The sequence below is a fragment of the Rhinolophus sinicus genome, linkage group LG01 (assembly GCF_036562045.2).
Source record: "Rhinolophus sinicus isolate RSC01 linkage group LG01, ASM3656204v1, whole genome shotgun sequence".
Classification (NCBI taxonomy): Eukaryota; Metazoa; Chordata; class Mammalia; order Chiroptera; family Rhinolophidae; genus Rhinolophus; species Rhinolophus sinicus.
In genome coordinates, this window is record NC_133751.1 from 156,088,999 (window position 1) to 156,113,883 (window position 24,885).

At 40.9% G+C, this 24,885-nt stretch overlaps 1 protein-coding gene across 1 annotated transcript in view; it reads left to right on the plus strand.

The window, feature by feature from the left end:
• The window catches only part of MYO3B (myosin IIIB), a 461,719-nt gene that overhangs the window by 239,171 nt on the left and 197,663 nt on the right, over positions 1-24,885 (plus strand). The window contains exons 17-22 of the mRNA XM_074337823.1: positions 2,107-2,233; positions 3,166-3,376; positions 4,194-4,341; positions 5,622-5,775; positions 7,664-7,752; positions 10,103-10,232. Coding sequence (XP_074193924.1) covers positions 2,107-2,233; positions 3,166-3,376; positions 4,194-4,341; positions 5,622-5,775; positions 7,664-7,752; positions 10,103-10,232 — 859 coding nt within the window. The remainder of the gene's footprint in view (positions 1-2,106; positions 2,234-3,165; positions 3,377-4,193; positions 4,342-5,621; positions 5,776-7,663; positions 7,753-10,102; positions 10,233-24,885) is intronic.

Genomic DNA, 24,885 nt, shown 5'->3' on the forward strand with positions numbered 1-24,885 from the left:
GTTCTGCTTGCTCATCCTAAAGGAACTAGCAAATAAACCCACTCTTTATCTATCAGATCTGCTCCATTTGTCAGGCCAAAATGAATTTTATGATTAACCTCAAGGCCTTGTTTCATTATGTCCTGGAGCGAAGGAGTGATTTCAAAACCTGAAGTTTTAGGATACGACTGTCTTTGTTTATTCCACCAGGGACCTCCCTGCCTTAGGGATATGCTAACTCTCCTGTATCAACACTTCTGACACCAAATGTGTGGAGTTTTTTGCCCCCACACCAACCAATTATCCTACAATTCAATTCAACTCTGATGGTGTCAACCTGGAGTGACCATCAGATTACACAAGTTAAGGGCTCAGTCCCACAAGACTGCCCGACTTCAAACAGCAATCACAAGATCTGGAGTTTTCCTACTTCTGACTGACTGGTTATAAATTTGGGGTCCCCAAGACCCCTCCTCTGGTTCAATAATTTGCTCGAAGGACTCACAGAACTCAAGAAAACAGTTTACTTACTATTATTGGTTTATTATAAAGGATACAACTCAGGAACAGCTAAATGGAAGAGATACCTAGAGCAAGGTATGGGGAGAGGGGCACCACTTCCTCTGACTGCCTTCCTGTGTTCACCAACCCGGAACTGCTCCGAACCTCAGTTAGGGGCTTTAATAGAGATTCCATTACAGACATGACTGAAGAAATCATTGCCTGTTGACGATTGACTCAATCTCCAGCCCTTCTCCCTTCCCTGGAGGTCCAGGATTTGGCTAAAAGTTCCAGCTTTTTAATCACATGGTTGTTTTCTCTGGAAACCCACTCCCACCCTCCAAGAGTCACCTCATTAACCCAGATTCAGGAGTGGTTGAAAGGAGCTTATTATGAATTACAAACGACACTCCTCTCATCCCTTATCACTCAGAAAAATGTCATGGGTTTTAGAAGTTCTTGTGCCAGAAATTGGTATGAAGACTGTCATGCAGGGGACCCTGCTCGCTGCGCCATTTGTCGCGCTGGGTATCAGGCAGGGTCTCTGCTCCCGCTCCCTGCACAAGAACACAGCTGTCATGTGGGGTGGCCTGTGGGGTCTCCGCTCCTGCTCCCCACATAAGAACGCAGGATATGGCTAGGCCAAAAAGGAACACCCAGGAAGCCATAGATACGGGAGTCATGCCACTATATTATCTCTGGTGGCATTCGCCTCTCTGCAATCCACTCTTGCTAGCTCAGCCACCATCTTCTTGCTAGCCCCCATTTTTCTACTAGCGTAGCCACGGCAGTTATATTAGTGGCCAATGGCTCACTGGTTACAGCTGACGGCCAACTAGCCACAGCTGATGGCCATCCAATCACAGTTGATGGCTATTTACTACTGAGCCAGCACCTTTCTACATGAGGCCGAGAGCCTGGAAACTGCACTCCTGGCTCTGTCCCCACAAAGACCAAATATATATTTCTTATTATATCACAGTATCACAGTAGTGAGTCTTTCAAAATATTTCCTGACCTCATTCATAACTAGGTACTGCATCGTTTAACTTCAAAATGTTGTAGTGAACCATCAGAGAATGCCCTACCAACTATATCATAAAAACCATCTACAAAAGAGGCTAAGGAAACATCTCTACTCTTATTTTGAAGAAATAACCATACCCGAATTTGGGAGCCGGTATTAGTTAGGGTAAATGGATAAAAGTGGCTTAAAGAACAAAGAAGATCAGTTCTCTCTTATATTAGCATTCCAAGGTAAGTGGTTCAAGTTGCAGAGCAACTCCATTCCATGCAATCATTGGTCTCAGGCATCCTAATTAATGGCTTGGTTGCAGCTGGTTTGCCGGGAGCTCCCGCCAGCAATAATGGGGAAGAAAGTAAGGAGGAGACGTGCTGACTTCCATAGGCCAGGCCTAGAAGTGGTCCACATCCTTCCGCTTGCTCCTTTGTTAAGAATTTAGTTACATGGCCACCCCTAACTGCAAGGGAGGTTAAGAAAGTTGTGTGCCCAGGAAAAGCGGAAGGGTGGGCTTGGTGACAATTAGAACTTTTCACCACAGTGCTGCTGCTTTATTGGTTTGATTGGCAATTATCTTCAAACATCATTCTTGATGTCCTTTCCAGGAGGTGCACTCAGTGTACAGAATTTTAGCTGGGATTTTGAATATTGGAAACATTGAGTTTGCAGCTATTTCCTCTCAGCATCAAACTGACAAAAGTGAGGTGCCCAATGCTGAAGCTTTGGAAAATGGTAATTATTTGATGCCTCTTTCTTTCACTTTGGTAATTTTTCAAGACTCTGTAAAATGCAATGCAGCTGTTCCTGGTTCTGAGTGTTTTCACTACCCAGTATTTCCCAAACGATGTCTTATAGAACATCAATGTTCTTTCCATGAGCAGCAAATAGATGTTCTGCAGAAAAGAATTCCATGGCTGGTAACTTTGGGCAGTGGTTGTCAACACAGGCAGCTTTTGAAAAATCGTCTACAAATTTTTGAAAATAATACAAGAGTTTGGACCCCACTGTGAATACACAGAACCAGCATTTGCAGGGGAGAAAGCAGGCACCTACTTATTTTTACTTTAACAGGTAATAGTGGTACCAGAAAGAATGAGCAGCCTGAGTTTAAAAACAAAAACACACCTCATTTAAATAAAGCAATCACCTTTTGTGTTAAAGTGCAGTACTTTTTAGGGTCTTTAATATACTAATGTGCTTAGCGACTCTCTAAGAGGAGACTATAGTCTTCAGAAATTGCTTCAACTTACTTGATCAACGCCACCTCTGCCCACTTTTTTTTCATCTAACACCTGTGAAGAGCTTTCAGAACAGTTTGGGAGATAATGTGTCAGTTTGGATGCTTCTTGGGATTAGGAACCTGATTTGTTTATCTTTGACTATTTTTTTTACATGCTGATGGTGTCTTTATTTCTTTGTTTTTGACATTCAATATTATTTTATTGAACAGCACAGTGGTTTCAGGTGTACAGCACAGTGGTTAAACACTTATGTAATTTATGCAGTGATCCCCCCGACCCCACCTGTAGTGCCCACTTGTTTGACTTTGAAGTGTCGAGGACAGAGCCTGGCACATAATAGATGTTGAATAAATACAGGCTGGCTGAGTGAATGGGTGGATAGAGGACTGCATTCTCCAGTGTCATCCTTACCTTTTGTTCCAGCTGCCTCTGTTCTCTGCATCAGCCCCGAAGAGCTCCAGGAGGCCCTTACTTCACATTGTGTGGTCACCCGAGGAGAGACCATCATCCGAGCCAACACTGTTGACAGGGCCGCGGATGTCCGAGATGCCATGTCCAAGGCCCTGTATGGGAGGCTCTTCAGCTGGATTGTAAACCGCATCAATACACTCCTGCAGCCAGACAAGAACATATGGCAAGTTCCGCCGAGGAGCAGAGGCCTCAGGAGAGCTGTCATCAACCTCAGTGTCTCTTAGAGTTTGCAAGAGGAAGCGTATGGGCCTCTCTTGGGTTTTCTTTAGCAAAGCTCTCAGGCCTTCCGCTTGAAAAATTGCACTGGGATCAAGAAGTGTTTATACGTGAAAGGGGCATTATTGACAGAGCCAGCATAGTGTAGTATTTAACCGGCTTGGCTGGGAGTGGGACTAACTGTATTCACATCAGAATTCTACAGCTTAATCAGCTGCATCTTCTAAGTCGAGTTTTCGCATCTGTAAAATGAGCCTGCTAATACCCTCCTCATAGTATTGCGTTAGAATCAACTGAGACATTTCACGAAAAGTTGTAAAGCACAGTATCTCACATCATTCTTACTAATACCTCTACTACTTTTTCTCTTTTAAGCATTAGTAGTTTCTGTAGTGTAGAAGAGTTGACAATATCGAAATCTGAAGAGTGTTCTTCCAGTTCAGCTGTGTGGGTGGGAAGGTGGAAGAATGACAGCAGCTCCAGCCCATTCAGTGGTTCCTCTTTCATCTCTTTCTATATGGAGCTTCTCTGTAAGATTTTAAAAGATTCTACTGCTTTAAAAAAAAAAGAAAAACGTTGGAAATACTATTGAAAGACTAAAGGAACGCATGGTTTAAGACACAAACCGTCTCCCCCTTAGAGGCGGCAGGAGGCTGCCTTCCATGAGTCGGCACATGAGCTGACAAACATGCAGGCAGGTAGATGCTCACTGTCCTGAGATGAATGTTTCCTCCCCTAAAAGCTTGTTATTTTCTCTCATGCAGTAGTGCAGACGATCGTATGAATGTGGGGATCTTGGATATTTTTGGATTCGAGAACTTTCGGAGAAATTCTTTCGAGCAGCTCTGCATAAATATCGCCAATGAACAAATCCAGTACTATTTTAATCAGCACGTTTTTGCGCTTGAGCAGGTAATAGTGAATTTTGAAGTCACTAAATTTGAGAAGGCAAAGTGTCTCCACGCTGCCCACAATTTGAAGCAGAAACCCTGTTAGTCAGGCTAACAGATAAAAGGCTCTAAGAAAAAAAAAAACCACTGGTGAGGCAGTCCTGTCAAAATAAATCAACAGTCTAAATTTAGTCTGAAATAAAGAGGTCTTGATTTCTGTGGAAAGGTACATTTCCTCCCTTGAGTGGAGCTGGTGACAGGCCAGTTATTTAAATGTTGCTTCCAGACTGTTTCATGTGTATTTCTCAAAATGCTACAGTCGCTTCTACTGTATTTAAATAAAAATGTCTGTGATCGTGTCCAGAATGACACAGGATGATCTTGAATTCAGGACACAGGTTCTTGTTGTTCTCAATTCTCAAACCAGTTATCCCCCTCCCTGCCCCCCCCCACACACTGTCTCAGTAGATCCCACAGGAACTGGGTAGGTGTCTCTGGGGGAAGAGTAAGATATGTTCTTGGTTTTCTCAAAATGGAAGTCTTTCCCCTATGAGTTTAATGGCAAATGAAACAGGGTGTGAAGTTAGTTGGACCCAAAGGTTAAGGGCCCTTCTCCTCCACCCTAACCCATACCCCAACCCCAAGATTCTCCTGTATGAAATAGTAGCAATAATGAAACATTCTGCCCAAGCCCCTTGTTTTAATGTAAAAGTGAGGACATACAAACTAGAATGTGGTTAGATAAACACAAAGACGTGGAGTGAAAATACCAGTATTCCTTTTATCACTGGAGCTAGATAAATCTGTACCATACTGCTCTCCCCACTCACCCTGCACAAAACTCAACCTTGTTTCAGTCCTGGTTCCTTCCATTTATTTCCCAGGGAAATCTGGAGTTTTTCGAGTTTTTCAAACCAAGAGGATTCCCTTGCAGAATTCTTTGCAGAAGATAGAAGTCTGCTTTCTTCCTGGTTTAAACCATACTTGTCACCAAAATAACAGTTTTTTCAGCTTCCCTTCCTTTCTACACCAGTTTCTAAAGTATGAGTTACCAAGTCAGTGTTTGGGAGACAGAGCCATCCCTCCTTTGCCACAGGCTGCCACAGGCTACCCGAAAATCAGACTTAAACCCAACCTTCAACAGTGTCACCTGCAGGAAGAGTCCTTTACTGCTCACAGAAAACACACCCTGTTTCCCACATGTGTTCAGTGTTGCCAGACACAGAAAGCACAGGCCAAAGCAGCCTCGTGGTACATAGGCCAGTTCTGGGCTGGAGAGATACACATTCTGTTTCCTTCCAGATGGAGTATCACAATGAGGGCATTGACACAACACCTGTGGAGTATGAGGACAATCGCCCACTCTTGGATATGTTCCTCCAGAAACCCCTGGGACTGCTTGCCCTTTTGGATGAGGAAAGCCGGTTTCCCCAAGCAACTGACCAGACCCTGGTTGGTAGGTAACTTTTGGGAAGGCCTATATGCTCAGAAGAGACCTTGGCTCATGTGATCCAATGAGCATGGTTTAATGATCTAGCCTGTGTATTTTGGCCACCTGGTGGTTTGTGACATTGTAGACCCTGCTTTTGATGAATTTAAATGTTCAGCAAATATCCTGGTAGAATTTGTTATCTTAAAGCAAACCCATCTCTCAAACCCTCTTTACTATCCTGTGTCTGCAAGTGGAAATACCATTACCCTGGGTAATTATCATTTTTATACCTTTTTCTCCCTTACTTCTCATAACCAATACTTGCTTCTCCTCCATTTCATACCTTGCTCTCATATCACCACCTAGACCCCCATCCAATTTTGTCCAAGTTTGTATAGAAGCCCCGTCTGCTCTCCTGGCTTCCAGGCTCATATTCGACTCCTCCATCCTAGATATCCAGCTAATCTGGTCTTTTTAAAGCCACCTTTTCATTAATCTACTGTTATCTATGAGATGGTGATGAAACACCTCCTCCTGGCATTCCAGGCCCTTTATACTTTATCCCTGTTCGTCTTATCTCCTCCTCCTTCTCAAATCTCAATATTGCACATGATAGTGGTCCTCACTTAGATTGCGAGAGGCTTAGGGCAACAACGGTCTAATCCTTGCATCCCTTTAGTACTTAGCACCGGTCCTCACACAGAGTAGGCTCTCAGTCACAACAATGCAAAACTGTTGAGGGAAAACAAAGTTTCCAGCCTTTCCCCAAATGGAAAATTGATTTGTGGGAGAGATCAACTAATAGGAGTTGAGATTGTCACCCTCATTGGTTTCCTTTTATCTATTAAATTGTCACAAGTTGCCAAGATGAGTTTAAACCAGGGTTATTTGCCCTCCATAGGATATCTTCATGGTTCTAAAGCTAGTTGGCCAGACTTGTGGTGTCGTGAGTATCCATGCTAGGAGTTCTTAGAACAGAACATGAGATCTTAGGGGACAGCCTGACACTAAAGGCAAGATGAAACAACTAAATGTAAAAGATGGGTATTGTAGATAGCTAAGATCACAGTTCTATTTTCAAGGACCAATAAAAAGGCTCTGAGAATTGCCTAGTGGCAGGAAACCAGAACTAGACACTTTTCCACGATTGTTGCTATCCCTGTAGAGAAGGTCATTTAGAAATATAATCTTGTAGGGAATCCTCATGCACAGGTAATGGGATGCAAATTGGTGCAGCCACCATGGAAAATAGTACGGAGTTTCCTCAAAATATTACAAATAGAACTACCTTATGACCCAGCAATTCCACTTTTGGGTATTTATCTGAAGAAATCCAAAACACTAATTTGAAAAGATATGTGCACCCCTATGTTAATTGTAGCATTATTTACAATCACCAAGATATGGAAACAACCTAAGTGCCCATCAATAGACGACTGGCTAAAGAAATTGTGGTACATATACACAGTGGAATATTACTCAGCCATAAAAAAGAATGAAATCTTATCATTTGTGACAACATAGACTGACCTGGAAGGTATTATGCTAAGTGAAATAAGTCAGACAGAGAAAGACAAATACCATACGATCTCACTTATATATGGAATCTAACGTACAAAATAAATGAACAAACAAAACAGAAACAGACTTATAGATGCAGGGAACAAGCTGACGGTTGACAGATGGAAGGGAGGTTGGGGGTGGGGGTAAGATGAAGGGATTTAAAAAAAAAGATGGGTATTGTAAATGCCCATCTTACAGGGGCATCTTTCTCCACCATTGTACATACAATGATAATATCAGGCTGCTCTGAAATCCCTTTTTCTGGGTCACTTATTGTTCAAGGGTCATGTGTGTGTTTGAAGGAGCAAGCAATTCACATTGTAACTTTTAAACATGAAAATCCACACAGATAAATTTGAAGATAATCTACGATGCAAATACTTCTGGAGGCCCAAAGGAGTGGAGCTGTGCTTTGGCATTCAGCACTATGCGGGAAAGGTGAGACAACTGTGAGTTATTAATCCCGAACTTGACCGGGGGAAAGTGTCCATATTACCCTGTCTGTGCCACTCACGAAATTGTTTGCAGATTCCTTCCTCCTCTTAGTGCTTCCTGAACACCTAATCATAGTCCCAAACTTTCTCAGTGGTGCCGCTCACAGAAAACTGCCCCTAGCAAAGAAGCAGTTTCTTGCTGGGTGGCCAACAGAACCGCCATGTGCTTCTCACCTGAGGCTCAGCTTAGAAGGGACAGCTCTCCAGAGAGAAAATCTATTACAGCTTTCGCAGTGCTTAGCGGTGAATGTCCACATTCAGAAGTCATTTGGAGACGTGGAGGTAACAGAGGAGGGTTAATATCACAGTGCGCTCAATTTTTTTTAGCACTTTATGGATGTGTCTCCAGGGCACCCAAATGTCTAGATGAAAAGGGAAAAAAAATTTTCACTTCATCATCCTGATGTTAAGCTTTTACAACATTAACTGCAATTTCCACTTTTCATTCATTATGCCTCAGTCTCAGTTTCAAGTTCGTGAAGGAGATTAGTGACTGAAATTCTCAGTCCCATAATCAACAATTCATTGCTTGAGTTCTCACAAAAGAGTGATTTGTGTGTGTGATGTCAGAGGGACAATGGATGGGAGGAGAGGGCTTGACACCCTGTGAGGGATATAAATGATAAACGTCTAACTATTACTTTGTTTTGTGCACCTGAAACTAATAAATAAATAAATAAATAAATTAAATAAAAGTAAATATTTTTTTTAAAAAAGAGGCATTTGAATTATTGCTAATTGGTTCCAGTGGGGTCTGCGGAGACCCTGGGCCCAGAAAACAGGTAGGAGTTCAATAAAGGGCATTTTGGATTATTTTGCTGATTTGAGGTTTATTGGAATTATTTTTCAAATTCATATCATGACATTGCAATAAATTTCCCTGACTGAAAGTTGGTTGAAAGACAATCTAATACAAATGGAAGGGCAAAAAACATTTCCCTTCTTTCCTTCCAGTTTCTTTGGCTGGTCTGATAATTAAATTAACCTAAGACAGATTAACAGGACAAAAACAAATTTAGTTACATACCTTCAAGGCCGCATAAGAATATGAGACCCAAAGGGCAGCTGGGCCACTGCAGCTCGTATAACACCCTGAACTAAGGAAAAGGACAGGGGCCTGGGGATACAAAGCGAAGGAGGGCCATTCGCAGGAAGGCAGAGGAGATGCTTAGAAAACAAAAGTTTGCCCTGTTGTGCAGATAAGTTTCTTAAGTAAAAAGGTATCTGTGGTAATACCCTCTTCCTGATACATGTCTCCTTCCGATGTAAATTTAGGGAGGAGGTAAAGAGCTTTTTCTGAACCTGCTGGGTTTTGATTGCTTTTAGCTCAAAATAATCTTCGTGCCAGAGTGGCATATTTGGGGGAGACTTATTCTGAACCCCTTCACAAGTAAAAGGGATGGCTTTTCTCTTCACCTAGTTCATAATAGGCTCTATTTTGGATCTCTGTTAGAAATTGCAATCCATTTTTTTGCCCTTAACTGCGGCATTTACCTTGGCATTGATGTCTGACTTCTTACTGAAGTCTTCCACGTCTGAGACACCCACATCTGCCATGATACCCGCACCCCATTCTTTTCTGCCTTCCATTCCTGTCCTCTTCCTCACTTCTCTGTCCTTTTACACCTATTCCCTACCCACCCCTCTTCTTCCCTTTTTCTCCTTCTTCTTTCCTAATTTTAAGGGGGGAAAAACGATCCTTTTCTTTTTGGGTAGTGTCCTTTCCAGAATTCGTTTGCCACTCAACACTTATTTCTCTAACCTGGATCCCCTCTCCCCGAGAACTGAGACCTGCTCAGCATTCCTGAGCAATCACTCAGGTGCTGTGAGTGGTACCTTGGGAAGCAGTAAGACTACAGTGGTTGTGAGCAGGGAGCCAAGCTGCCTGGCATTGGATGCCTGCCCACCACTTGTGAAATGTGTGACCACGGGCACATTATTCTGCCTCTCTCTGAGCTTCTGTTTGCCCACCAATAAAATGGAGGTAATAAGAGTGCTTACCTCGTAGGATGGATGCTTCACATATAATGAGGGACTAATATATTTGAATAATTATTCTGATGTGATATATCTTCGATACAACTCTTTTCTTCAAAGAGCAACTGAAAAGAAGAGAAGATAAGCTGGCCTGTCAAAAATTACATATTTCCCCCTGGTGGTCTAGGTTTAAAATCATGGCTGTGTCAAGATGAATTCTATACAGAGGTCGATTCATGACTGACCTCAGACAACTTGCCAGTATCACCAATCATGGACGGTATTGGCTAACTTGAGATTTGCTATTCATGTTGCAGGTATTATATGATGCTTCTGGGGTTCTTGAGAAAAACAGAGACACTCTACCTGCTGATGTGGTTGTAGTCCTGAGAACATCAGACAACAAGCTTCTTCAGCAACTCTTCTCAATCCCTTTAACCAAAACAGGTACTTGCCCCCACTGCCACCCCACCTCACTCCACCCCTGTCAGCCCTGGGCCTGATGCTTCTACAAGCTCTGCTGGGGTTTTCCAGATAGTGTCTAAATACTGCTAGCACTGTACTAACATTTTGGAATTTAAGCAGGGGTAAAGGTCTGTCCATCTAAGTTCAAGAAAAAGAAAGTGATTGTTTTTTTTGCAATCTAATTACACAGCATCAGTATACACACAGGCACACACACACACTTTCTATAACATCAACTCTTAAACTTCTCTTTTTTCTGCCTGCCTCTTTTTATTCTTCCATTTATAAAACCATATGTTATTAATTAATGCCAAACACTCTAGGGTGGTCTCAGTTTACCTAGAATTATTAGGAAGATTATTTCTATTCATGTATGATTCCAAGTGAAGGGAGTGTGGTGAATCAAAGTCATCCAATCATGGGATTCTCAGAGGTCACTGGGTCCAACTTCCCACCCAGTCATCAACCACACCCCACCACTCTCCTAACCAACTTGGAACAGGTCCATCACTGTCCTACATACGTAGCCTTTGCCTATTTACAGTCCGTTTCTACTGAGTTGCTCACTCAGTCCTCATGCCAGGAAGCAGGAAGCTAGGGCCAAAGAATGGAACGTCCCGCTCTTTGATGTTTCACCAAATGGGCTCTAATTGGGTGAAGCTCATTTTATTTACCTGGGATTCTGCTACCTTTGGCTGAGCAGCACACTCAATCTTCCCACTGCTCTTTTCTCAAGGGCTTTATATTTTTGAGGCGATGTCTGGAAACAGCTGCGGGTATGATTTTAAGGAAGAAGAGAGAGAAACCTCTTTATCATTGTTCATAATTTTCTCTTCTTTTCTTCCCACATCCATCTTGAAATCCTCAGCACCCGTGTCTAGCATAAGCCCTTTGCATGTTGAAAGCCAGGGCTGCCAGATCTGATTCTTAGCAACATGCAGAAGAGTGAAAACCTTGGTTAAGAAAAAAGCCACAGTCTACAAACTTTGCTTTGTCTTAACTTGGAAGGAAAGTTGAAACCAGGTTCTTAACTTTCTTAAAACATGCTCCTTTAAACAGAAATAGTAGGGTGCCAACCAGAAGGCCCCCTTCAGCTTCCTCTCCAGACCTCCCTTGGGCATAGCCAGGATTTGATTCATTGTCAGCTTCTGGGAGAGTGGGCAGAGCTGGTGCCCCCTCACCAGACACCAAAGTGTAACTCATCAGACGACCTTTGCAGAGGTGAAGACACAGCCATTATTAATAGGAGATGTACTCTTTGAAATAAAATATATACAAATAACTTGTTGGCTGACATTTACACTCTCCCATAGATAGAAGTAACGACTTGTCAAATCTATTCACAACTTTGGAAGTTCCTATTTTTCAACATTTGGCAAAATAAAAATAACTTCACAGTTTAGGCCGCTAGGTGACACTACATAGAAGTCAGGCTCTGCCTCCAGCCTTCTGTTCTTTCTGATCACCTAAAAGCGGGAAGGAACAGGAACAAAGGGATAGCCTCCGCTTTTTTTTGTTTTGCTTGTTTTTTTCTCCGAAAGAGCTTTCCTCCTGTCTTTTAACTCTTTCTGAATCTTGCCTTGAAATTGCACTCCACACCACCTGGAGGAAACAAAAGTGAAAAGCAAGACTAGAAAAAATATGTCTTCCAAAGAAGCTTCCTTATATTTGTGAGTTGTATATTATGCATAACAATTGCTTTTGAAACCCGAAGCTTTATTTTCTCTCCATTTTGAGTATAATTAAGAAGTCATGAATACACACCATACCTACTAAGCATAATTCTGTTTTCTTTTTCATGTAAAAATGCCTTTGATCAACAAACATTTATAGAACAGTTTCTAATAATAAGGCACTGTTTAGGCAAGCAAAGGGGAATGTAGTGATAAAAATAATAAGGCTTTGCCCAAAAGCAATTGGAACTTTCCTTTACCTTCACTTCCTGTCTAGAATTAGGCATTAATTTATCTCCGTATGAATTATTTGGCCTCAAAACCTCAGTTCTATAGAAAATGTTGAAGGTCAGAATAATAATTAAGCTCCTAATTTTTAAAACATCCATATTATATATTTTTCAGTTGTATTATATTACAGCCTTTGAAGGTGGGAAAACCTTAAAGGACAGAAATAGACTGTGCCGTTTTTGCTGAAATCTCAAATACCTGTTTTAGGCACGCATCCCTTTCCAAGGAGGACACACCTGTACATCTCAGCATTCTGGCTGGAAGCAAGGTCCCATACATCCTGTACGCTAATATATTCAGTACACGAGAAACCATTTTCTCGATCATTTTAATTTTTATTTATCCTACTTCAAACCCTTAAATACTTGGAGGGGGCACTGGTTCAGTGAGCACAGATATTATGGGCAATTACTTTACAAATTTCTTTCAGGGGATGTACTACAGAGAGGAAGGAAAAGATCAAAGTTGGGAAGCTTTGGTGGATGTTCGCCCCAAACTTAAAAAAGACATCCAGCACTGGACTCTCAGTTCTGAGAGGAGAGACCCCGTGGGGTGTTGGCCATGCTCTGGCCCCTGGTCTTGGCAGTGGTTACATGGATGTTGCTTTGTAATGTTTATTATGCCATCCATTTCTGTTTTGTACACTTCTCTGTACGTGCATTCCATTTCATAATGGTATCTCCCTCCCCCCCAAAAAAGATAGAGAAGTCTTAAAATGCAAAGAAAAACTTCAATTTCTTGCTGTAAGATTTCCTGTCCAGTTAAGTTGAAGTTTCTGGTAGCTAGACTGTTGCTGTTGTTTGCTTTCAAATACATTGCTGTCCTTTTAAGTCAGCCTCCTGTCTGAGTTTCTGGGCGGGTAACAATCCCTTTATTAGTAGATATCAAACAGAAGTATTGGTCCTTGGTTTAATCTCTTATCAAGATCAAGAGAATTAACCTCTGCATCTGTTTGTGTAAAACCATAATATAAAATCAGAGAGTAATCCAGTCAGCATTTTCCTGTTCCTATACCCGCCTTCCTGTTACATTGTACATACCCAGATACTGAAACGGTTAAAAAAAAAAACATAGGGTGTGAGATATGAGGTCCAGGTCATCAACTTCTCCCAGGTTTCTGCAGCCCCCCTACCAGCAGCTGCTTCTGCTGGCACACAGCTGCATCTGGTGGGGAGATGCCTCTGCCTGAGGGGCACACTCTCATTCCATCATACTCAGTGTCAATCGGGTAAATAGAGGCAGCTGCAGTCAATATGGATTCTCTCTGATCCCCTCTTACATGACCATTTTTTGGCCTGCAGATGGGTCACTTCAGACATGGTGAAATTTTCTTTGTAATTTTTCCTATTGATGGGAAAGTCTCTGAAGATTTTATGTGTGAAAATTTGATGTGGCAGCAACACTGCTTTCTAACCCTTCAGCTGGGATGTTTCAAACTGAATGATCTAGGTAGAAAAACATTAAAAGGAAAGATGTTATAACAAGGTTTCATGGTGTATTTTCCTATTTGGGTAATGTTCCACTTGTTACTAGTAAACTAGAGAAAAGTTCAAAAGGCTCAGGGACAGAAAGAGAAGAGGAGGTTTCAAAAGAAACTTGAAAAACCCATTTCTGTCTTTGAATCATGAATTCTGACTTCCATATAGTAGTTTGAGGTTTTAAAGGCATTAGGAACTTGGGAGAAACCAGAAAACACAAGAGTAGTACCTGAGGGAATGTTGTCTGAGTCTGAAAGTCTGGTTTTGCTTCAGAATCTAGAACTGAATTTTGTCTCCATTACCTTCTTCTGTCTGAGGACTCTCAGGTCTCTCCCTTGGAATCTGATTTATAGTAAAAATCAACAGTAAAGTCTCTCTATCTTGACTTCTACTGATTCCTCTTTTTATTTGGATAAGGAGGGAGCAAGATGAGCCCCCACATTATATCTACAAAGCACTATATCACCTTCACTGCTAAAATGCTTGCTGTTGATTGTTCCTGATTCTGCAACTCCCAAAATTAACAGCATTAAGCTCTTAAGAGGATACCTTTTAGTAACCATCTCTTAGAGTTTTCATTTTCCATTTATGGCTGCTCCTCCATCCTGGCAGTTCCACAAGTGAGTCTAACAGAATGAGCTGATTCTAAATGACAAAGCCCAGGGTCACAGACATGGACAGAGCTGGGCTCTTCCTGAAACGGAGGCTCTAATGAGCCAACCCTGTCAGGGAGCCCTGGTGAGTTAGTTGCTCCTCATACAGAGGCCCACTTTTTTCCATTTAGTTGGGAGTGTATCTCAGATAATTATGTAAATTATCAGTCAACAGATAATTATGTAAATTTCATCTTTCTAGCTATGGTGTTATGTGTAAGTGCTTTCTAGAAAAAATAGAAGAAAGTCCCCACCAGAATAGTGAGGGACAGATAGACTGCCAAATCCTAAAATGAATTTAAAAAGCACAGACATGTAAATCAATAAATGGGGGCAACGTAAGCACTGTGTCTATACAAGTAAAAAAGTAGAAGGAAAAGTCATGGAAAATACCATGGGCCAACATGGGAAAGAGTTCTTTTAACTAAGAAAGACTTGTTGGAAGAGATTTAATTTTTAAAAAAAAGAGAGAGAGAGAGACTAGAGGAAATTGAGCAATCTGGGAGTAATAGGACATTCTAAGCCAGGATCCATAGCCAGGGAGGGAGAGGGAGGTGGAAGTGGGATGATTAAATGACTAGGACCCAGAGGAAAGGACTCAGGGCAGAGGAGGGAAGCAAGATGGAAAAATGATGGCACGCTGCTGAGTGGAGGGGTGGGTTCCTGATGCTGATCTGTAATGGTATGGGTTTTCAGGGTGGGCTTCCGAAGAGAACAGCTTCAGGGTGGAAAGAAAAACTTAAGCAGAGGTGTTAAAGACTGACTATAAAGAACCAGGTTGTTTCCAAGGAGTCTTTATGGAGTTGTGTGGGAATAGATGCTCAATAAATACTTTCACATTCTACATTTAGATCTAGCACTTATTTTGAATTAATTTTTATGTAAGGTGCGAGATTGAGATTCATTTTTTCCATAAGTATATCCAGTTGTTCAAAACCATTTATTGAAATGACTGTCCTTTCACCATTGAATTGCTTTTACATTTGTCAAAAAACAATTGGTTTTATTTGTGTGGGTCTGTTTCATTGATCACTGTTTTGACTCTCATAGCTTTTATAGGAAGTCTTAAAAATAGGTAGCGTAATTCCTCCAACTTAATTCTTTTTTTTTTTTAATTGTTTTGGCTATTCCACTACCTTTGCCAATAAATTTTAAAAACAGCTTGTCTATATCTATAAAAAAACAAAACAAAATTGTATGTAATTAAACAATTATGAATCTAAAAAACAAAACAAAACTGCTGGGACTTTGATTGGAATTGCATAAAATCTGTAGATTAATTTGGGAAGAATTGACATCTTTACTGTTTTGAGTCTTTCAATCCATGAACATGGTATGTCTATTAATTTGGATCTTCTCTGATTTTTTTAATCAGTATTTTCAGCATGCAGATCCTGCACATGTTTTTTTTTAGATTTACACCTAAGTATTTCCATATTTGGAGCTAGTATAATTTTTTTGAATTTTGGTTTTCACTTGTTCAGTGCTAGTACTGTATATAGAAATACCATTGCTTTGTGTGGACTGATACTGTCCCCCACAGCCTTGCTAAGCTCACTTGTTAGTTCTAGGAGTTTTGCTTGGTTTGATTTTGGTTTTGTAGATTCCTAGGGATTTTCTACATAGACAGTTTGTTGTCTGTAAATAAGAATCCTTTTATTTTTCTTTCCAATCTTGTGCCTTTTATTTCTTTTCCTTGCCTTATTTAACTGGATAGTACTCTCAGTATAATGTTGAATAGAAGTGGTGAGAGGAGCCATGCTTGCTTTGTTCTTGATCTCAGAGGGAAAGTATTTAGTCTTTCACCATTGAGTATGATGTTAACTATAGGTTTTGTGTAGGTGCCCTTGTACTTGCTAGGTACCTGGAACATTTTTTCCCCAAAACCTAACAATGGCTAGCTTCTTCATTTTCTTCAGAATCTACCTTTTCTGCCTACCCTAGTTAAAATTTCAACCTACTCAACATTTTATGTCCCCATTTCCTGTTTCATTTTCCTCCTTAGCACTTATCATTACTTTACGTATTATATGTACTCATTTGTCTTGTTTATTATCTATCTTCCTCCACTACAGTGTAAGTTCCAAGATGACAGAGCCTTTTGTCTGTTTTTTCCATAACTGTATCCTCAAAGTCTTGAACAATACCTAGCATATAGTAGCCACTCAGTATATATTTGCTGAATAAATAAATAGATGGTTGAACAAACTTTACCTAGCCACCCACCTTTGCTCCCATTTTCTGTCTTTCTTCTAATCTAAATGATTGAACTATCTCTGCTCTTATTGCAAGCCAGCTGTCCACTTGCCCTCTGCATTCCTTCCCCTCTTAACTTCACAAGGATGTTAATCCTGTAATTCTTCTTCTCTTCTGCATCATCTTTTTATTCCTCTCAATGTGATTATTCTTATCAACATAGTATCTTCTATCTTTTGACTCCTTGTTACATGTTGAATTGGGTCACCCCAAAATGACATGTTGAAGTCCTAACCCCCAGTGCCTCAAAATGTGACTTTATTTGGAAATAGGTTCTTTAAGAGATAATCAAGGTAAATTGAAGTCATCAAAGTGAGCCTTAATCCAATATGACTGTGTCCTTATAAAAAAGGAAATTTTGGACGCAGAGACACATGCAGGGAGAGCACCATGTGCAGATGAAGCAGAGTGTTGGGTGACTCATGTGCAGCTTCTCTCACCTGAACCTCCTCACTAGGCCCTGTTTCTGCTCTTGCCTCATACAGCCTAACAGCTAAATTGCAGTCTTTCCAAAAATGTAAATCTGATCATGTCACTTCCCTGTGTAAAGCCTCTAATGACTCTTCATCACACATAGAATAAAATCCAAACTCCTTTCTTTGTCTACAAACTCTTCCATGATCTGTCCCTCTCTGCCTCTGTCCCCATCTCCTTGAACTCTACCCCTCACTCTCTGTCTTCATTCTGTTCCTCAGATATTCTGAGCCTTTTCCTGAGTCTGTACCAGCTGCTCACTCTGCCTGGAACATGCTTCCCCCAGATCTTTACAGGTCTACGTCTATCTTATGATCCAGAATTCAGCTTAAATGTCATTTCCAAGGAGGAGACTTCTCTGTCCATCCATTGGAAAGTAGCCCCATGTTCCCACTCATTCAGTCATATCACCCCATGTAAATGTTTCCATCGGGAGCTGATTTTGTCCTGTCAAGCTCTGTCCCACCCTTCCCCTCCAGTCCCCCATGTTAGACTGTGAGCTCCTTGAGAGCAGAGCCTTTATGGGTCCACTGTATACCTGGGACCCAGAGCAATACCCAGTGTATAGTTAAGTCCTCGGTAAATATTTGTTAAAAACTCAGTAACTCCTGCAAGGTAGAAACTAAAGCTGAACTCCAAGTCTTAACTCCCAGTTTGTAGTAATTTATTAGGGCTGCCATAACAAGGTACCACAAACTAAAAGGGGCTTAAACAAACAAACAAAAATTACTATCTCACAGTTCTGGATGCTAGAAGTCCAAGATCCAGATGCTGGCAGGTTTGATTTCTTCTGAGGCATTTCTCCTTGGTTTGTAGATGGCTGCCTTCTCAGTGTCCTTCCATGGTCACCCCTTGGTCTGTGTGTATATTGTCTGTGTCCTAATCTCCTCTTCTTTTAAGGACAACAGCCACATTGGATTAGGGCCCACCCATATGATCTCATTTGAACTTAGTCATTTAAGGGTTCTGTTCTACCTCCAAATGCAGTCACATTCTGAGGTACTGGGGGTTAGGACTTCAACATATGAATTGGGGGTGGGAAGAGGGTACAATTCAGCCCACAGCAGATCACTAAGAGCTGAGGGAGCTGTCTGATATGGGCACCTTCCCTGTGGGGCATATGAGGGCCATTATCTTTCCCAGCAAAGCCCAGGGACAGTTGTGACCGGCCAGAGAGAGTTTGTAGCCTCACCAGTCAGGGAAACAGAGCTCTACCCTGCTTTCTGCCTCCTCCTTCCCACATCAGAGGAGCCAGCACAGAGAAGACGTGTGTAAGATAAGACTTCATCAAGCCATGAAAGCATCAATCCAGCCTGGAGGAAAAGGGAAAGTGGGAAAAAGAGCTTTGAATTGATATAATAGTAAAGGTTAAAAATAAATAAGAATGAATCTTCCAAACCAAAAGTAATCTTTAATAACAGAAGAGCTATGAAATGGGCTGAAAGGTGGTTAAAGGAGCTTCCATCTTCATAGAAAGGTGAGGCATTGGCATGAGTGGGGAAGTTACAGGCTTTAAAAGTGGAACTAATTCTTGTTTGTCCCCAATGAACTGAGATGCTTCAATATACTGATTTCATGCTCAAGGCATAGCAGAGAACCACAAAGTTTTCTGCAGGTGCAACCCTGGGAGGCTGGCAGCTTCCATCACTAGCTGGGGATTCCTCCCAGCACCAGCCTGGAGTGAGCAAGAGTCAGAATCTTGTCTCAGGAGTAGGGGAAATGATGCTGAGGGTCATTCCTGAATAATGGAAAGAGCAAATGGTAATTCCATGGGCTCCTCATCTCCAACAATTTATAATCAGAGCTGTGCAGTTCAGTACTTTGGTCTACCCAGCTGTGCAGTTCTGCCTCATGCAACCATCTTGTCCACTTGAGAAGACTGTAAGCTCCATGAGAACAAAGACAGTGTCTTCTGTTTCATTTATATACAGAACATACAGTCAGGACTGTTGACAACACGTCACAGCTCCATGCCATCATCCATGCTAATTCTGCTTCCTGGAATTACTTCTGCCCCCCACCCTCACCCTCATCACCACACCACCCTTCCTTGTCCCTCCCTGCCTCCTAATCCTTCTTTGTCTCCAAAAATCAGCCCTAGCATTACTGCCTCCAGGAAGTGTTTGGTCTGAGTTAGGTGAAATTTCGGGCACAACCAGAATGTAAGTTCCATAAAGACAGGATTTTTTGTCCATTTAGTTGACTCCCCTTTGTACCTGCTAGAGAGGCCCCTGGCACTTAGGAGGGGCTCAGTACAGTCTGTCTGTCCAGGCAGAGTGCAATTTGTGAACAGAATTTCCTGGGAGTCCGGAGAGCACTTGAAGCACATCAGAAATGTGGATCATCCTGTGATTTATGGTGCTGGCTGGAAGCCCACCAGCACGGAGATTTATTTTAACAAGTTGTGAAATTCAGATAAAAGGAGCTCTCCTATTCTGGATCTAGAGGGACGAGTGTGAAGCCCTGTTAGGACTCAGGTGCCAGAGAAGCGCAGATGTATTGCATTTACATCTGGCATCTGAAATTGATTGCCGGGCCTCTTCCTGGGGCGGAGTGGGCAGGGCAGGGGCGTTCCCAGAAGCAAACAGCTGCCTCTGTGAGGTTCTATGAGGGGGCACATCTTCCTCTGCCCTTTTACAGACTGGAGGAGGAGGCGGGAGGTCCTGGCTGGACAGCCCCAAGAGCATCTTCACACCTTCCTGCCTCTCCCTTTGTTAATGGTTTTTAGCCCTTATCTAGAAGAATCTTTGGTTTTCTTTGTAGGTTTGTTGAGGCCAAAATATGTGTATGGTGTAATTGTGAGAGGAAAAGAACATCTCTTGAAATTCTCAGTGTTTTATCCCCCCAGTCCTGGAATGCCTTTAGGCGTTGAATTTGTATTCTCCAAGTGCTTTTTTTTTTTTTTTTTTTTGCTATTCAAATGTAAGCAGCTTAAATCTTTCTTTCTTTTAAAAAAGTCTACCTATAGTTTCTTCTACCCTATCAGCTGAGGTGGAATAGAGAGCCCTGGACTCTAAGTCAGGAAACAGGGCTGACATCAACCTGGCTTGGCACTTTGCATCCAACAGGTGTAATTCACTTCTCTGAACCAGTTTCCCACCTGCAAAGTAAGGGGTTTACATGAAGAAGAACCTCCCTGATTAGAAGGAAGCTTAAGGTCAAACAGTCCAATACCTAATAATCCCTAGGCTAAGCCTTCAGTCTGGAGTTGCTGTGGTTTGAAAGCTCTCCCTGGGCTCACTTTTGTTCATTGCTCTATTGCACCATGCTGTCCAGTGAAATGTAAAATGTTCTATTAGCCACATTTTAAAAAGTAAAAAGAAACTAAATTGTCTTCGTCTGTTGGGGGTGTTTTAACAAAATATCACAGGCTGGGTCGCTTATTAATAACAGATACTTATCTCTCTCAGTTCTGGAGGCTGGGAAGTTCAAGCTCAAGGCACTGGCAGATTTGGTGTCTGGTGAGGGCCCACTTCCTGATTCACAGACAGCAGTATTTTCACTGTGTCCTCACAGATAGAAGGGGCGAGGGAGCTCGCTGGGGCCCTTTTTATAAGGGCACTAATCCCATTCATGGGCGCTCTGCCTTCATGAATCACCTCATCAACACCCAAAGGCCCTGCCTCCAAATATCATCATATTGGAGGTTAGGAGTTATTAATGTACTGGATTCATATTCCAGTATATGAATGGGGAAGGGGAGACACAAACAATCTATATAGCACAGGTGAAATTAATTTTAATAATAGCTTTACTCAACATATCAAAAATATTATCATTCAACATGTAATAAATATAAAAATTATTGAGATATCTTACTTCTTTTTCGAAGTCCTTGAAATCTGGTGTGTATTTTATACTACAGCACATCTCAATTTGGACTAACTACATTTCATGTGTCGCATACCGTGGCAATAGAGAATTGCTGCCATGGCCACAGAAGTGACTCGTTCTTGTTTTCAAAGACAAATGCAGAAATGCCAAAAAACCTTTCTTGTGCGTTCTCCCAAAGAAAATAAATTCTTGTTTCTTCGTAAAATCATGTGCTGCATGTAGAGTTGACATCAGACTATTTTGCAGTGTGTGAAAGACATCACTGTTCTGGATTTGCAGAGTTCTAGCACAAGCTTTTTAAAAGTTCCTTTGGCTCTCTTTGCCAAGATAGAAAGGTCCCGTGTTATCAGTATCAAGAGCAGTGTTTTCCAAAGCACGTTTCATGAAACACTAGGTTTGTGAGATGTGAAGGGGTGTGTGGTGAATAAGAGATTTCCATGGTCAAAAAGTATAGGGAATACTGAGTATGAAAATCCAATAGGTATCTTTACTGCAGAAATATCACAGATGGCCCTCGCATACAGGGCTTCTGAAATCAGTAAGATGCTTTTTGGGAAAAACATCTTGAGAATGAAGAGCCAAATGGTATCCACGGAGGCAATGCTGATCAGAGAATTTTCTCCCTGGGGTCTTTCTTTTCCAGGGCAACATTCCAGCATGGGTCTTAAATCCATTTCCAAAAGTTCCTCATGCTTTCCTAGCTCTAGGGACCCTGTTGCTGCAATATCCTTAGAAAACTAAAAATAACCTTAGAAAATTAAAAATAAGAAAAATTAAAATAGCCTTCAATAGTGAGTTGTAATATTGGGAAAGTTAGCATCTGTTGTGATTCATATCTTTCCCCAACACATTTTAATACTTCTTTCATGGCTCCTAAATATAACAGTGAATGTACATTTTATATGTAAGTGGCACTTCAATTTAGAACCATTTTGTTTTATTTCTTTAGTGATCCTGTCAAGTGTAGCAAATATGGCAGTTTTGATTTTTCAATAGTCAGAAATGCAAGAAAAATAAATTATGCTTCTCTCAGCCAGCATCCTTCTCATTCATAGAAAAGAAATATGTTCCCATTTAAGATGAAAGGTTCTTTGCTCTTATTTCATAGCTCATATTGGAGAAAAAGTCTCAAGGCCATTTACAGTTTATTAATTCATTCCACTATACAACCTCTTTATAATGGGACTTTCAGGTCATCTCACCCCTCACTAAAAGGTAAGTCCAGGCACTTCAAATAAAATGAATTAGAAACAAAGCCATTATAATTATAATTATAATCTCTCTACTTAGATGGATCACAACTTAACGCTTTTTTTCCCCAGGAATTTAGGTCATGTTAATAAAAGCTGTATTTTTCTCTTTAGAACACAAGACCAGCCCTAACAGTCTGGTCCATATGTTAGAAGCATATAAAAGTTAATCGTTTTGCTCTGGTGCCAGCGTGTTGTATGCAAAGAGAAGCTGTAAACCACAGCTGTGTGGTGTAACAATTGTGAACTTTACTGGCGTGCACATGTGAGACGTCAGTAAACTAAATAAAATGTCACTTAACTGAACTTGAGAGTTGGAAGTAGGAGAGAGGGCTGCTAAGATTTTATTAAGGTTCGCATTTAGTAGAGTGGTTACATTCTTTGCATTTCACAAGGGTAGTTCAATTTACACAAAAATCAAATCACCTTTTTTCCAGATGATTAGGTTTGGCTTAGCCAGAGAGATAGTGATTGCTGGATGATCAATGGAATCGTAGTGCAGTTGATTTGGTTTGGTGCATAAATGACTAAGAAATCCAAACATCATCTAAAATCAATTAGGTTCAGTCAATTTGGCCAGGCAACAATCCTATGGGTTACTCAGTGGTCTACCTTGAATATGCTCAGTAACCCTGAAACAACCACAAAATCATTAATTAGACCATCCTAGTTGATGGGCTTTCTCAATATCACTGCTCAGAGCTCTGTGTATCTGACCTTGGACAAGAGGCTTGAATACTCTGCCTCAGTTTCCTTTCTTGGTAGATTGGAGACATGGCTCACAGGGTTGTCATATTAAATATTTCATTTCACACATTTAGCACAGTATCTACTGCATTGTAAATGTTTAATAAATGTTTACATTAAATGTTAATATTTAAGTTTTGTGAACTATTTTCTGATCTGGAGCAGAAGCACAAACATAAGGCAAAATACGTGAATTTCTTCTTTATTTCCTTATCTCGGATGAAATTTTTAAAAGACAATAGATAGTACTATGGGTTCCTTCCCTCCCTCCCTCTTTCCTTCCTTTCTTCCTGTTGAGAGTTTATAATTTCTGTGTTTTAAAAATAATACCTCAAGAAGATAAACAGGAAAGAATAAGATAAACCCCCAAACCTTAAATCCTCAGTTCATTTCCTTTCTTCTCTAGTCATCCAACCCAACATTTAATAAGTCTCTAGGCAATAGAAAATTGGATATTCCATAAAACTCTGATTAACCAGAGCCTCTAATTAATAACATTTTTGTAAATTTCAAAATATATGCTGAAGAGATTGTCACCAAGCTGCGTCAAATGATGCAGCTTAGCTAAAACGCCTTGGCCAGCTAGGACCTCTAGGGGCTCCACGTGGCTCTAATCAAATCCCCTACACCAGCAACATCTGCATCTTCACTCACCACTGAAACTCTGTTAACTATAAATTTAACAGGAACACTTTATTCCCAAAGCTGAATAAACATTCATCTAGCCTTCTGGATGATGAAACCCAGATACTGAGAAGGCAAATAACTCTTTCAAGCTCTCGTAACAAGTAAGTGACAGAGCTGAGGACAAACCCCAGGTGGTTTGACCCCAGAACTCACAATCTTAGCCACCTCACCTCTGTAGTCCAGGCCTCAAATAACTTGAGCAGAGTCTGAAATATGAAGGGAGCAAGGCATGGCCAGAGACTAGCAAAAAGTTCAGGGTATGTGAAGGGAAATAAGATGCGTTATTTCCAGGTGAGTGGCCTGCTCCTGGAGGGCATTGGATGTCATGTTAAATAAAAATTTAATGCTACACGATTTATTCATTCACTCATTGAATTGACATATATTTATTGAGTGCTTACTGTGTGTTAGGTATATTGTGCTAAGCACTAGGTATAGAGTGGCAAATAGAATAGACTGAGCGCCTGCCCTCATGGAGCTTAGACTGCAATGAGGAGTCAAAAGACACTGTTAGTAAGATTCATGGGTGGCTTCGACTGTTGCATCAAGGAACATCTTTGGCTTTGAAAGAGGCATTCTCTAGAAACATTTAAACCATAAATCTCTTTCGTTCAGGTTTATTACTCATCCATGGTACTTTACTAACACTGCAAAAATGATTTACAGTCAATTACTTATTTCCATGGAGTAATGAGTTATGGTGTTCTTGAATGACTAAAAGAAGAATCTGTGCTACTGAAATTTGCCAAGAGATGGAAGAGATGATCCATCTATAGAAGGCAAGAGTACAAATCATGTAAAATGTTATTCTGGTGCATTGAAGCATCTTCAGTATACTTTTAAAAATTTCTACTATGTGTAGGGAACATTTGCAAGTTTTATAGTAGCTGTTGAAGGAATATATTTTGAATTAATGAATGAGAATGGAACTACTTAGTGCTTGGCTGTAAAGAACATGTAACCTCTATAAGGAATCAATCATTTCTAAAGATAAATGCCAACATAAGGTAGAATATTTGCACTGACTTAAAAGAACTCGAACACAAGTGCATTGATTATCACAGCCTCTGTAATTAGAATAGTGTGATTCTTATAGCATTCCTTCATCAGAGAAATACATTTTTTGTTGGCCTTTGTTCTCAATTTATTCTATTCTTACAAAAAAAATCAGTAATTAATTGCATCCCATCTGTAAGATAAGACTTTAATTTAGAAAGTGTTTGAAATCAAACAGTTATTCTGAATGCTGTTTCAAAATATGGTTGGAACATAAAGCCAAATTCTCAAACAAA